The sequence below is a fragment of the Erpetoichthys calabaricus genome, chromosome 7, assembly GCF_900747795.2.
Source record: "Erpetoichthys calabaricus chromosome 7, fErpCal1.3, whole genome shotgun sequence".
Classification (NCBI taxonomy): domain Eukaryota; kingdom Metazoa; phylum Chordata; class Cladistia; order Polypteriformes; family Polypteridae; genus Erpetoichthys; species Erpetoichthys calabaricus.
The window spans coordinates 38,174,645-38,188,717 of record NC_041400.2 but is presented as its reverse complement, the minus strand read 5'-3'; the positions used below and the strand labels follow the sequence as shown (position 1 = coordinate 38,188,717).

General features: G+C 38.0%; 1 protein-coding gene across 1 annotated transcript in view; it reads left to right on the top strand.

The window, feature by feature from the left end:
* Positions 1–14,073, top strand: part of man2a1 (mannosidase, alpha, class 2A, member 1) — a 516,515-nt gene that overhangs the window by 487,477 nt on the left and 14,965 nt on the right. The window contains exons 19-20 of the mRNA XM_028804824.2: positions 5,884–6,017; positions 11,422–11,616. Coding sequence (XP_028660657.1) covers positions 5,884–6,017; positions 11,422–11,616 — 329 coding nt within the window. The remainder of the gene's footprint in view (positions 1–5,883; positions 6,018–11,421; positions 11,617–14,073) is intronic.

Sequence of the window (14,073 nt, the reverse complement as noted above, 5' to 3'; positions counted from 1 at the left end):
CAATAATTTGAATGGATTTTTCAAATTAAATTGTCCCATTTTGCACTAGGGATTTTTAACTTTCAAATCGAATTCTTTGGTGCAAAGCATTAAATTTTAAGTAGAGGTATTGCAATGCCAGATGCCTGCTGCTCAGTCTCTTCAAAATGAACTCAATGAAGTTGTGCAGAACTTAATATCCCCCTTATTAAAAATTTACGTTTACTGGCAGTTCCAATAGCATGGGATTTGCCGTTACACTGCCAGTTTATTAAAATAAAGTATGCATTCATAAAATATCGTCAATGCCTTCAGCATATTTGCTATAAAGGTGAGTGGAGACTTTACTTAGTAAAGTATCATGTATAGAAAAAGAAGTATAAGGTGGCCATATCATTTTTTCTTAAGTGACCTTGCAGAATTAAAAATTTACGACTTGCGCAAGAGAAATCTCTCTTGAATCGTGCAGCATGTATTTCTGACGTTTGATGGATTTAGGGTGTGAACTTTTCTAAATTCTAGACTCTTTTATAAACTTAGTTCATTTATTTTTACTAAAATAGTTGTTGCCTCTTTTAGGGAAAGGGTTAGGTTAGGTTTCTTTATTTAGTCATGTTTACACAGGAAAACATGAAATTTGCCTTCTCAGTTGCATCTAATAACAGGTAACAGACAGAATGAAATAAAACAGACAAATAGAAATAAGAAAGGTTAAGGTAAGGCAGTTAGATAATACATATTTATACCAAAAAAAAAAAAGGTAACAGGATATATATCAAAACCTTAAACATTATCTCCGATATTTCTTATTGAAAAGTTGTATGGCACTAGGAAGAAAGGAGTTTCTGGAGCGATTTGTGTGGGTTTTCAAAGCTACTATCCTTCCTGATTTACTGAAGTTTAGTTCTACATGTAATGGGTGTCTGTCATCAGTTGAGATGATTTCCAGTTTCTTTAGCATTGCCCTCTGACACACACTAGTCAAATCATCTACATCAGCCCCAATAACTTTAGCTGCATACTTCGGGTAGCCGGTAAACTGTCCTTTCAGGTTTCCTTAGGGCTCCAGAGTGCAAGGGTACCAACAAGGTGATAGAGTGTGTGTTAGCCTGGCATCCTGACAGCCAGAAGACGAACCCTACAGAACGGGACCCTGGGATTCCAAAGGTGGGAGGATTGCTGCAGTGATGACTCACTAACTGGATAAAGAAGCAAGGGCCATGTGAAAGAAAAGTGAGAAGGTTAACCACTGAATGAGGTATGTGAGAGGAGTTCTATATATCATTGACTCCTTTACCACCTCCTGTTATTCCAGATAGCCATGTCATAGTCAACATCAAGTGTGTAAAAGCATCATGCTAAAAATGGTCACACCACCACATTAAAAAAAAATCTCAACAGATCACTTTCTTACTGCCATTGATCACTTTTACCTTACAGAAGATAAATGAAGACCACTTCTAATGTGCTTTTGTACTTTTAGTAACACTATTATCTGTTTTTGGTTTGGTGGCCTTAGTCCACCTTAATAAAAGGATATGTGTCTGTGTGTCTGTCTAGTTGATATGTCTCTGTCCTTCTACCAAATGGCATATAGCAGAGACATATACTTTGCATTTTTATTTCCAACAGAGAGTGCATCACAAACATTTGTAGTTACGCCTTTTATTACAACAAATGTGTCTAATGCGCCATCTGTTGCAGTGATAAATGCAAAGTATTTTATTACTGCATGCATTACAAAATACATTCCAATAGATGGTGTACTGCAAACGCTAATGCCGAGTTCTTTGTTGATTACTTAGATTTCAACCTGTCTTAGATGGGTAGCACATAGTGTATGGAATTTAGTAGTACTAAAATGAAAGAAGGCCTCTTTTAAATGTATTAAAAAATTTAAACTTGAAAACCATAATTATGTACTGAATTTATGCAGAATGTTTTATACACCACTGCTTAATTTTGCATCCTGTGTGAAGATTAGAAAAAGTGCACATTCTCTTATTATTTATTTGTTCATCTCATAATCTGTGTAATCCTAAGGATGTCACTATAATAGTAGTTAAATAAATTATGAAATATTTGTCTGTCCATTGATCTTCAGACTTCAGTTCACAGTCACAGTGTCCAGAGCCTAATCTGGCTACATTGGTTACTAGACAGGCACTCACAGATCCTGAGCAGGGCTATACTTAGCAAACGTTTTGTGCAGTCTACCATCCCCTGAGTTCATGGACAGGCATTTCAAAAAAGATCTGAGAAACTCTTACTTGTCAGAATTGGACTGGCTATCATGTTAGGAGCCACACAGCCATGATGGCCCAGTCTAAAAGGTAATGGCAATTGTCACTATGCCACACTTGTGTGCTTCACAGGGAAGTTCACTGTCTGCTAGCTGTATTATTAAAAACTAGTGAAGCATGCAGACCTATGGCCTCAAATAAAGGTGGTTGATATAGAGCAAGCTGACGTTTTCCACTTTGATAACACATTCTTCTGTTTTCACTGTTAAAAATGTACCACTTCACAGTGATCACATTGGTGATCTACCTGTTCTGGTCTTCAAACAAACATTACATCTAAGGATGTAAGAAAGTTTTGTGCATTTGAAGATGAAACCTTTCTATTTTGGCAACACATTTGTTTCTTTGTGACATTAAAGTACATCCCAACATTGATCACAGTGTGGACTTCAAAGAAACTGTGCTCTTTCTTGGCATGAAACCATACTGCTGCTCACTAATCATCAACTCCCTTCTTAACCTAGCTTCCACTACTCTTTCCCTTAACTTCATGCTGTGATTCATCTGTTTTATCCCCCTGTAGTTACTACAACTGTGCCCATCCCCTTTATTCTTAAAAATCAGTACCAGTACACTTCTCCACTCCTCAGGCATCTTCTCACTTTCTAAGATTCCATTAAACAATCTGGTTAAAATCTCCACTGCCATCTCTTCCATGCTTCCACAGGTATGTCATCTGGACCAACAGCCTTTCCATTTTTCATCCTCTTCATAGTTGTCCTTACTTTCTCCTTGTTAATCTGTTGCACTTCCTGATTCACTATCTCCACATCATCCAACCTCTTCTCTCTCTCTCTCGTTCTTTTCATTCATCAACCTCTTGAAGTACTCTTTCCATCTGCTCAACACACCCTCCTCGCTTGTGAGTATGTTTCTGCCTTTATCACCCTAACCTGCTGCACATCTTTCCCAGCTTGGTACCTCTGTCTAGCCAATTGGTACAGGTCCTTTTCTCCCTCCTTAGTGTCCAAGCTCTCACACAACTCATCATATGCCTTTTCTTTAGCCTTTGCCACCTCTCTCTTCACCTTGTGTCTTATCTCCTTGTACTCTTGTCTACTTTCTGCATCTCTCTGACTATTCTGCTTCTTCTTTGCCATCCTCTTCCTCTGTATACTCTCCTGTACTTCCCCATTCCACCACCCGGTTTCCTTTTCCTCCTTTCTCTGTCCAGATGTCACACCAAGCACCTTTCTTGCTGTCACCCTTACTACTTCTGCTGTAGTTTCCCAACTGTCTTTGTAATTCTTCACTGCCACCCAGTGCCTGTCTCACCTTCTCCCTTAACTCAACCTTGCAGTCTTGATTTTTCAACTTCTACCATTTGATCATTGGCTCTGCTCTCACTCTCCTCCACTTCTTGATCTCCAATATCATCCTACAGACCACAATGCTATGCTGTCTAACTACACTTTCCCCTGCTACCACTTTGCAGTCTTCAATCTCCTTCAGATCAGCTCTTCTGCATAGGATGTAATCTACCTGTGGGCATCTTCCTCCACTCTTGTATGTCACCCTATGTCCCTCCCTCTTCTTAAAATATGCATTCACCACAGCCATGCCCATCCTTTTTGCAAAATCCACTATTATCTGACCTTCTTCATTCCTCTGCTTGACACCATACCTACCCATCTTCTCTATTCCCTTCACCAACATGTCTATTGAAATCTACTCCAGTCACTGCTCTCTGTCCCTTGGTTACACTATCCATCACTCCATCCAACACACTCCAGAAATCTTCTTTCTCATCCATCACACACCCAACTTGCAGAGCATATGCACTAACAACATTCATCATCACACCTCCAATTTCCAGCTTCATAATAATTACTCTAACACTGTATTCACCTGCAAAACACTCTTGACATACTGTTTCTCTACCCCATTTCTCCTCCCATCTACACCATGATAGAACAATTTGAATCCACCTCCGATCCACCTGGCCTTACTCCGCTTCCATTTTGTCTCTTGCACAAACAATATATCAACCTTCCTTCTCTCCATCATATCTGCTAACTCTCTCCCCTTACAAGTCATACTGCCAACATGCACAGTTCCTACCCTCAGTTCCACTCTCTTTACTTTCCTCCTCTCCTCTTTCCTCCGGACACATCTCCCCCCTCTTCTTCTCCTTCTTCTTCGGCCAACAGTAGCCCAATTTCCACCAGCACCTTGTTGGCTAACAGTACTGGTGGCGGTCGCTGTTAACCCGGGACTCAACCAATCCGGTATGGAAATTTGTATTGTTGTCCACATGTTGATCTGGCAAAATTTTACACTGGTTGCCCTTCCTGACGTAACCCTCCCCATTTATCCGGGCTTGGGACCGGAACGAAGAAACACACTGGTTTGTGCATCCCCCTGTGGCTGGCTATATTCTGGATTAGTTCTTGGCTTGTCTATGTGCTTCAGTGTCTTGTCTGCTTTCTTTCTCGTTTTGCATCATTTAATTGCCTTCTGTGACGGTCTTGACGGTGAGCAGATGTTGCTACTTGTTCTTGTTTCTTCTGATTTTGGTATTCTTCGTCACATAAATGGGCTTAGCAATTTGCTTCATGCTCAGCAGAAGTCACTGCTCTATTTTTTCTTTTTACCATGTCACTTGATTTTGTGCTCACTTTGTTGTAATAAACACATGACCTCAGAGCACTTTGCAGAGGTTGCTGCTAACTAAAATTGTTTTAATTTCCAGAACATTCAGATCATTAGCTTTCAACTAAGACCAAAATCAAAATGCAAGCCCCAGTAGTCTGCGCATAATTGTGTGACAGACAGACAAACCTTAGCATTTTATTATGTGTGATAGTAGATAACTAGATGAACATATTATATTGAAGCTGTAGAATAATTTTTATAAATCATGCCTTTTAACCTAACATCACACTCATTAATTACCTACTATATTTTTATTGGTATTATTTTATCTCCAAATTTAATAAGGGATAAGGTCATATGATGATTCTTGTTGATTTTAGTTATTCCTCAGAGTTCATGATAAGAGCTAATATTTTCTTGCCCCAATACTGTACTGTACATGAAATTGTTGTCAAATAAGTTGGCTATATGCTAGGTAAGGTCAAGTGTAAATGATATCACTTCTCCCACACAAAGAAGAACATTTCTTCTCATAGGTAAAGGTATCATTTAATTATAATAGTATTTTATTTGTTACACATTTACATGGTAAATGAACACACTGCTATGCTCAACAGAGTAAATGTGCATTGAAACAATTTCACTGTGTCAGTTACACAACTTGTTTCAATTAATTCTGTGTATTGAATGTTTTTCTTAATTCGTGGATATGCATTTTTTTCTTCCTCATCATTTTCCTCTCACTTTGTTATCCAAACATGTACTTTTTGTTTGCTTTTTTCCCATCTTATTTCTCTTTCAAAGGATCCTAAACCTAATCCAATTTGCTTTAAGGACATGGTATTGGTGCTTGCATCATTTGTACTTTTCTGTTTCATTTTAACCACCTAATGATAGTGAAACAACAGTTGTCTCCTCTATATTGTGTATTCATTAAATTTGTGTTGATCCTTAAAAATGTCCTGCTATGTGCTGTCACATACCTGAGTGGTGTTTTTCTCCTCAGGCCAGCTAGAAGTCATCATGGACCGAAGGCTCATGCAAGATGACAATCGGGGCCTGGGACAGGGTGTCCAGGATAACAAGGTTACAGCCAACTTGTTTCGTTTGCTGTTGGAGGAGAGAGTCAGGCTTGATAAGGTACGAGTGTTCATGCCCTAGCTACCCATAACATGTGCTTTCTTTCATCCTTAAAAAATGTAGTATATTGATTCTAGCTGCTGCTCTGTATAGTGAACTCTGCATATAAAAATAAAAAAAAAAAAAAAAACAGATTTTTTTTTTATTATACCAACCAATTCCAAATGTAACCCTAAGAGCTTTATGAAAAGTCATTGGAAATATATAAGGGCCAACTGTTAAGAACAGACCTTTCGGTTTTGTGTAAGGAATGCTCGCTCTGCTTCTCCCATCCATACTTACTGAAACTGACACCGAGAAGCAACACAAATGCTATCTTCAATATAGCAGTAACCATGGTAACAGGATTATTGGCTTTGTTCATTCTGTTATAATATTGTTAATATAGTTAGATTTTTTTACTTTGAAAAAATATATAGGAATTATTAACAGATTATAACTTGCATTATTATTTACAGTATTTCACTGTAGTTCTCAAACCTGTCTAATCTAATTTGGCTCTGGGGAGATCTGTCCTCACAGCAATCAATGGGCACAAGGCAAGGGATCAGGCCTGGACTGCATGCCCTGTATTTTTGTTGTATTTAGTACTTGCTGTGCCTGACTTTTCAAGTATTTGGATTTGTTTCTAGTGTACCTTGCAATGTAGTTTATTAATATTGTGCTCTTTTAACATTTCTTTGTGCCTATTTTCTGACTAGACCTAGGCAACCAGATACTCATTCATTTTTAATTTTGTTCTTGCCATTCTCTCAAATTCAAAAAATATAAGTTGTAGTTTTCTGTATAAGTAATGTATGTTTACCATTGTATATAAGTACGTTTTTCACACTTCTGCAATATTCACCAGTTTTTACCCTTATGATAATGACAAAATAAGACAAGCTTTAAAAAGAGAAGACAGGTACAAATGGCACAAGATGAAGTGCACAAGAGTAATAGTGGTAGTGGTGGGGATATTTGCAGCTGTAATCTCAACACATGCAGGTACATTTTTAATTGCAAAAAATTTTAATATTCAGGTGTGAAGCAATTAAATAAAAACCCAAGTAATTATGAATATGAATTTTACTTTATTTATTTTTCCAAATGTAGTCAAACAAGACCTTATGCATTAACTTAACTCTTTAGAAAAATCAATCCATATTTAAGTGACCAGTATGAGTTTTTTTGATGATACACTGCACTGTTTTGTAGGACTATTTGACTCGGCTTTACTCAGAAGACCCATAAGTAAAATGTAGTGGGGTTTTCATATTCAAAAATGCTGCATAGCAAGTGAGCTTATCCTTTTCTGAGTGACTATTGCTCAGATTCCCTAGGTGCATTTTCTTTTTACTTTGTTTTTTAATTCTTCGCGTTTGTGTTTTGTAGACATTGTAATGAATGGAACACTGCAGTAGGTCTTTAGGAGATGCATGTATTTTTCTTGAGCACTTGCCTGCTGAACAGAACACAGTTTCCATAGCAGCCTTTGTAAATGATCGTTGAACATCATACCTCTGGCAGAATGCTGTGTTTAGCAAATGAAAGCACATGTTCATTTCAACTGTGCATGCCTACACTGCAAATAATAATTTGGTAACAGTTTAGCCAAAGAAAAGTCTAGGTAGCCAGTGTGCTCCATCTTGCAAGAAGCCATACTCCTCAGCATTTTACTTGTAAACCGTCAAAAGCAACCAGCCAACTTGATCTGGTCTTCCACCCATCCCCACAAACTAGCTTGAAGCAGACAATCCCACATACTGTTTAATCTAGATGTATCTTACGAGGTGTCACATTCTTCACCATATTTCTTTGCTGTTCTTCGCTTTTGGTTCTTTTCCTCTTTGTGGTTCCTTAAGAATGATTTCAGGACTCCAACACTCCAAGTTTATTGTTAAGCAGTGTGAGTCAATGAGAAACCAAATGAACTCTGAATGCTGGACTTCCTAGGCACCATACTGTGCTGCCCATACCAAGACCACATATTAATCTGCTACGCAGTGTTTTGCACCTTGATATTCTGTGAGAGATTTCCCTGCTCCCCAGCAAAACTGAGTATTGAATGACACTGGACTAAAATGACAATTTAATGTTAAATACTGTTCTCCCAGGTGTCAAGCTAAGATGCAATTATATATGTGTGCAATCCCTGGATGTCTTCAATAGGTAGTAAAATTCTGAATTTGACAATCTACACTTATATTTCATAATTGAGTTATTACATTTATTCAAAGCTACAACTCACAAGTACATAGTTCAGATTGCTTCTTTTTTGTACAGTAATGAGTATTAAAGTGGTTATTTTATTACTTAGAGTACACTCCTGTACTTTTCAGGTTATTCTATAAAGCAGATGTCACATTAAACAACTTATAGGCGTGGGGTATGTCAGTCTGGCCGACCAAAGTTGCTGATCTTGTCGCTGAACCACTTCAGCGTACACAACTGAAAATTGCTTGCCCCTTTTTCTGACAGCCAATAATATACTTCCTGACAGAGACAGCTTTCTCTGAAGGGTTAAACAGGTACAGCAGTGGGTTCAGCTGCAGTCTCTACCCTTTTTTTCCTTTATCTATTTTGACATGGTACATAAAACATGAGACATCAGACAGACGTGCTTCTCTTCTGTTTGTGAGGTCCTCATTCCTCATTGCTGCATTTTTTTAATGTATTTCTGTATGAGCATTCATTGGTTCAGCTCTCATCCACACAGAGCTGGCTTCTATGACTAAAGACAAAAGCAAACCTTTGATTTTGGAGGAGCGAGTTGTGAACTACAGTAGTTGGATTGAGTCGCTGGGCATGTCACTTCACAGGAGTGCACTGCCTACTGCTTTTGACTTGTTCAGACTACGTAAATGAAAGCTGCTACTGAAAATTGCTTGAAAGGTCATGTAATGTGACTTGGCCTTAAAGGAGTCCATTTCACTACAATTTTGACTGCCATAGCTATGCATAGGTTTTACATTTTGTGAAGCAAAACAAACATAAGAACATAGTTTTATGTTTCTTGTGGAAAATGGTTGTCGTATATATTCTATCTATGACATTTAATTAATATCTCATTTTCCTACTGTCTTTTTGCAGAATCTCACTTCAGTTGCTTCCTCATCCCTGTAACTGACTGATATGAGAAGAAGACCATGTTATTTAATCAGGGTCTCCAAATAATATAGACTTTGTTCCCTTATTCATAGATTCATCAATTAATAAATTGCAATACAGTCAGTCATATTGCTTTTCTTTACAGTTTTTTTTTCCCTCCAATCACAACTGTGAACACTGATGACCAGTTTCAGTTTCAGTAAAATGCCTAAACTTGAATGTATTTTTGCTTTATTTAAGCGATTACCTTCATCGCAAGTGTCTCTTTTATTTCGGTAGAGCATCATGACTAAAGCTGCTGACTCGCATTCCAGCACTTTTGTGCTTGGCTATGAACTGGAGATTACACTCAGGTGGAGCTATGAGTACATCAGTAATTAATACAGATGCCACCTTTAGGTCCATAAACAGGATACCTTCTCAGGCTTTGCCCAACATTGATATCCTGCTCATGAATATTACTAATAGGAAATGTTGCACCCTTTGCAGAGTCCGTCTTCCACTTACTTTAAATAGATTTAACTTCACACTACACATGACAACCAACAGTATCCCCACGACTCTTAACCACATGATACCACAGCATTGCATAGTCAAAGGCATCCTCAGAGTATATCATACATGCAAAAAGAAGGGTCAATTGTTTCATGGCCAGGATGGAACCCACAATGATCATAATGTTCCAGTTAGTCAGTAGACAGTATAGTTATGAAAACAGAATTCACTTTCTCTGAAAAAACAAAGTCCTCTTGATACAGTTCTTCTTTCTGTAACTCAAATTTCCATTGTAGCAGTCCTCTTCTTGAGATGTTCAAACATTCTATAGGAGCCCAACATCAGCATCTGAGTATCTCCATGCCCACTAGGTACCTTACCCTTGGGGAAACCCCAAGAAAATGAGAGTGATCATCTTCAAATGAGAAGTATGGTGCCAATGCTCTGTAGAACGGGAAGTGTGATTGTAGGTAGCCAACATTTATCAGACTGTCTAACAAGTTCCTGCTTTTTTCCCTCCAAAGATGTTGCTTTCTCTGTTGTCTATGCCATTGTGTATAGCCTAGTCTAGTTACATGTGAGCCTGTTCCACACATATCATGTGCTAAGCCCACAAGATGGATCCATGCAGCTTATTCAGGATGTATCCAAATCATCTTTGTGGGTATCTCATGGCCCTCCTGCACTTTCCAACAAACATCTTCCTCAGGACTAGGTCTAGAAGTAGGTCCCAGTATCCCTGTTCTAGACCATGTTTAACTGGAGTTTAAGATTGCATTTATTTCTGTTTTACCCTACTCTTTGACCAATTTCCCAAGCCTACCAGGAACGGGAAGGTCTCACAGCAATAAAGCTATACCTGTATACTGGATAGGGAAGGAAATGTCAGATTTTGTTTAAACGAGGTGTGGCATATGAGGTCTGATTGATTTGATATTCATTAATTGTGAGGTAATTTATAAAGCCAATAACAAATTAAAACAAAAAGCATAACTTTAATGATCATATATATTTTTTTCTACAAGCAGGTGTGTGTGTGGTTTTCCAGTAAATGCCAGTTCAGTCTAAGAATTTACCGTTTTTTATTCTTTGTGTTTTCCTTTCCTTAGTACTCCAGCAAGCACAACTTTAAATCCATATGAGTTTAGAAATGTTAATGAAGTTCACAAAAACCCTAGTGTTAGGTTGGTGGTTCCTTAACATGTTAACCATTTGTACAAATAAGAATTCTCCTGTACCAAACTGGATGACCCTATCTCAAATGGCTTGCAGCATTTTATTGTTAAGCAAGACAAAATACTTAATCCAAACTTTAATAATCACCTCTTTGGAAGAAATCTTTTCAGCCTGATTCAAATATTCATTTTAAAAATAATGAAAAAAAAATACTTTTCAAACTAAAGACACCTTGAGTTTGTCTTGAAATAATTGACATTAATGGTATAACATATTAATTTATCAAGTCTCTTTATTCCAGTTCAGGGTCTTGAGGGCTGAGGCGTATCCGGGTAGCACTAAGAACAAGTTGATCTCACATTTCGCCATTTAACCTAACAGACTGTTTTGGGAATGTGAGAAGAAAACTGAAATATGCAGAGGAAAACCCCCACATACATGCAAGGATTGTGCCAACCCCACATAAACAATGACTGACACAAGATCAAACTCTGGACATGGGATCCATGAAGCTGTATTACTCTTCAACTTTTTTGCCAGTCCTAATTTAATGAGTATTCCTGTGTTAGTATAGAGACTTGCATGGTTTCCTGTAACTGCTGGCTCTTAAGCTGATTTTCCTCTTTGTCTTCAATTTCCACAGACAGAAAACAGCAAGCCAGTAAGTTTTCCATCTCTGCTAAGCCACATGTCTTCACTTTACTTGAATCATCCAGTCATTCCAATGGCTGTAAGTCACGACTTCAGCACATCTCATTTGTTACCAGCTTTCAGTCCTTTGACTTCCTCAATGCCCTGTGATGTGCATGTAGTTAATCTTAGAACAATACAGTCTAAGGTAAGTCTTCTGCCTGTTTTTCATATGGCCTCAAAGTAAAAAAAAATGCAAACAATGTGGAAAATGTCTAAACTGTAGCATTCATTCCTTAACAAATTTCTCATTTTTTGAAAATCATGTTGATTAATTTGCAGTGAGATGCATCTACTTAATGATGTGTTATGTGGTCGTGTTTTTTTGTGGTTTCTTGAATATTTTCAAGACAGAATTAAACCTCAAATGATGCTGGTGTTTGATGATGAATGACATGTGACAGTTAAACTTTTAATTTATGTCTTTTTAATTCTCACTCTGAAGTATAATATTTTCCTTCAGTTTAAGTTAACATCAGATAACTCACTCAATACAGGCCTTAATGGATTCTGGACACATAATGGCTTTCACACAGAGCGAGAATGTATTCTTTAGCAAATTAGAAGTCGTGCTTCCAAGAAAGAGAGGAAAATGGTTACAGAGAGAGAGAGTGAATAAGAATGGTATCTTGTCCAAATTGTACTTGATGTTACATTAATTTGTATTTCTCGTTTTAGATATGTATTAAAACATATACATTTTTATTTCTTATTCTCATGCACATGGGTAATTAGCTAATGATTTCTTTTTCAGACTGCAGCATTTTTAAAATGTGCCAGCACTTCTGAGACAGGTGGCTCCAAATTCTGTTTTTTAATTTACGCCCACCACGGTACCTTTGCCTTCTTTTTCAGTTTTGTTGTACACTTCCTTCAGTAAGCATTCTGGAATGTTTTAACTTTTTATTTGTCATATATGGTATTAAAAATATTTTGGTATTTCTTATTATAAATGGACTTTGGTAAGTAATTTTCAATAAAGCTTTATGTCCGCGCACTTCATTCTCTCACTCACTCACTTACAGCAAATCCCATCAGGGACTTTCAGATACATCATTGTAAATCTGCTCATTAGTCTTTCAGAAGCATTAGACAGTCTTTGATGGATGCACTGTCCTCTCAAGCCAAAATTCTTTGTCTAATTGCTTCAGGGTTTCTAAGTTTCCTTGCCAGTTTTTTTTTTTCAATAATTAATTAAAAGGCTACACTTGAACATCAACTGAGAATGAAGTGATGTTCCATAGGGGACCTTTGTTATAAAGCACTTGCCTAAGCGTTCTTAAGGTGGCAGTGACAAAGGATTTTTGAGTATGGATAGCTTCTTATAAAAACAAGAGAAGGCTGCCTTTATTTTTGCAGCACACTTCATAGAGATCATCATAGTCCATAGCAATCTAGAACACTGTTTAAAGAGTGACATAATAGGTCCAGTAAGGTCAGTGCCGAGACCGTTGTATGACCTAAAGTTTGACAGCAGTTCAATTCAATAATAATTGCTTATTTTAACAATAAGTTGAACAGATAATTGAAATAAAATTGGCAGATTACTTTCAAGCACTTTTAATTTACCAAGATATCAGTTAAGGCTGGATGTGCTGATCTTAACACAAAAAAATTAGATATGCAAGAACACACAAGTTATGACCTACACTGATATTAGCATAGGTATACCATTGCTGCTCTGAAAACAAGTCACCAAACTTCATATAAAAAAAAGTAATGTTTTATAGTATTTTGTAAATTTAGGTTAAATTAATAATTGAGTAACAATTATTAACAGCGGCTGTGGGGCATTTGTTGGTAAAGAAAGATTCACAGATCTTGACGATGCTGTGATCTTCGTGGAGTCAATGGAGGCTCTGATCGGGGCACTCAAGAGGCTAAGTGAGGAGTCTGAGTGTCTGGGCTTGCAAGTGTCCTGGATAAAAACCAAGATCAAGGCCTTTAGTGACCTCATCAGCAGTGTGTCTGTCTGCAGAGAGAGCGTTGACCTTGTCGAGCGGTTTACTTACCTTGGCAGTGACATTCATGTCTCTGGTGACTCTTCCTATGAAGTCAGTAGATGGATTAGGAGAGCATGGAGGTCATGAGGTTGCTGGAAAGGGGTGTGTGGCGCTCCTGATATCTATGCAAAAGGACGAAGGTCCAAGTCTTTAGAGTCCTGGTGCTTCCTGTCTTGCTCTATGGTTGAGAGACATGGACGCTATCCAGTGATCTGAGACGAAGACTGGACTCCTTTGATACTGTGTCTCTCCGGAAAATCCTTGGGTACTGTTGGTTTGACTTTGTGTCGAATGAGCGGTTGCTCACGGAGTCCCGAATGAGGCACATTACCTGCATTGTGAGGGAGCATCAGTTATGGCACTACGGCCATGTGGCGCGTTTCCCCGAGGGTGATCTAGCTCATAAGATCCTCATTGCTGGGGACCCGAGTGGCTGGCCTAGGCCAAGGGGTCGCCTACGTAACACCTGGCTACGGCAGATAGAGGGTCATTTCCGGAGGGTGGGATTTCTATGTTAGCCATGTCTTCTCTGCAGATATCTGTCACTTCCAAAATAAAATTACTCAAAGATTCCAACAGTTAAAAAGTCCAAAAGTCAGCGA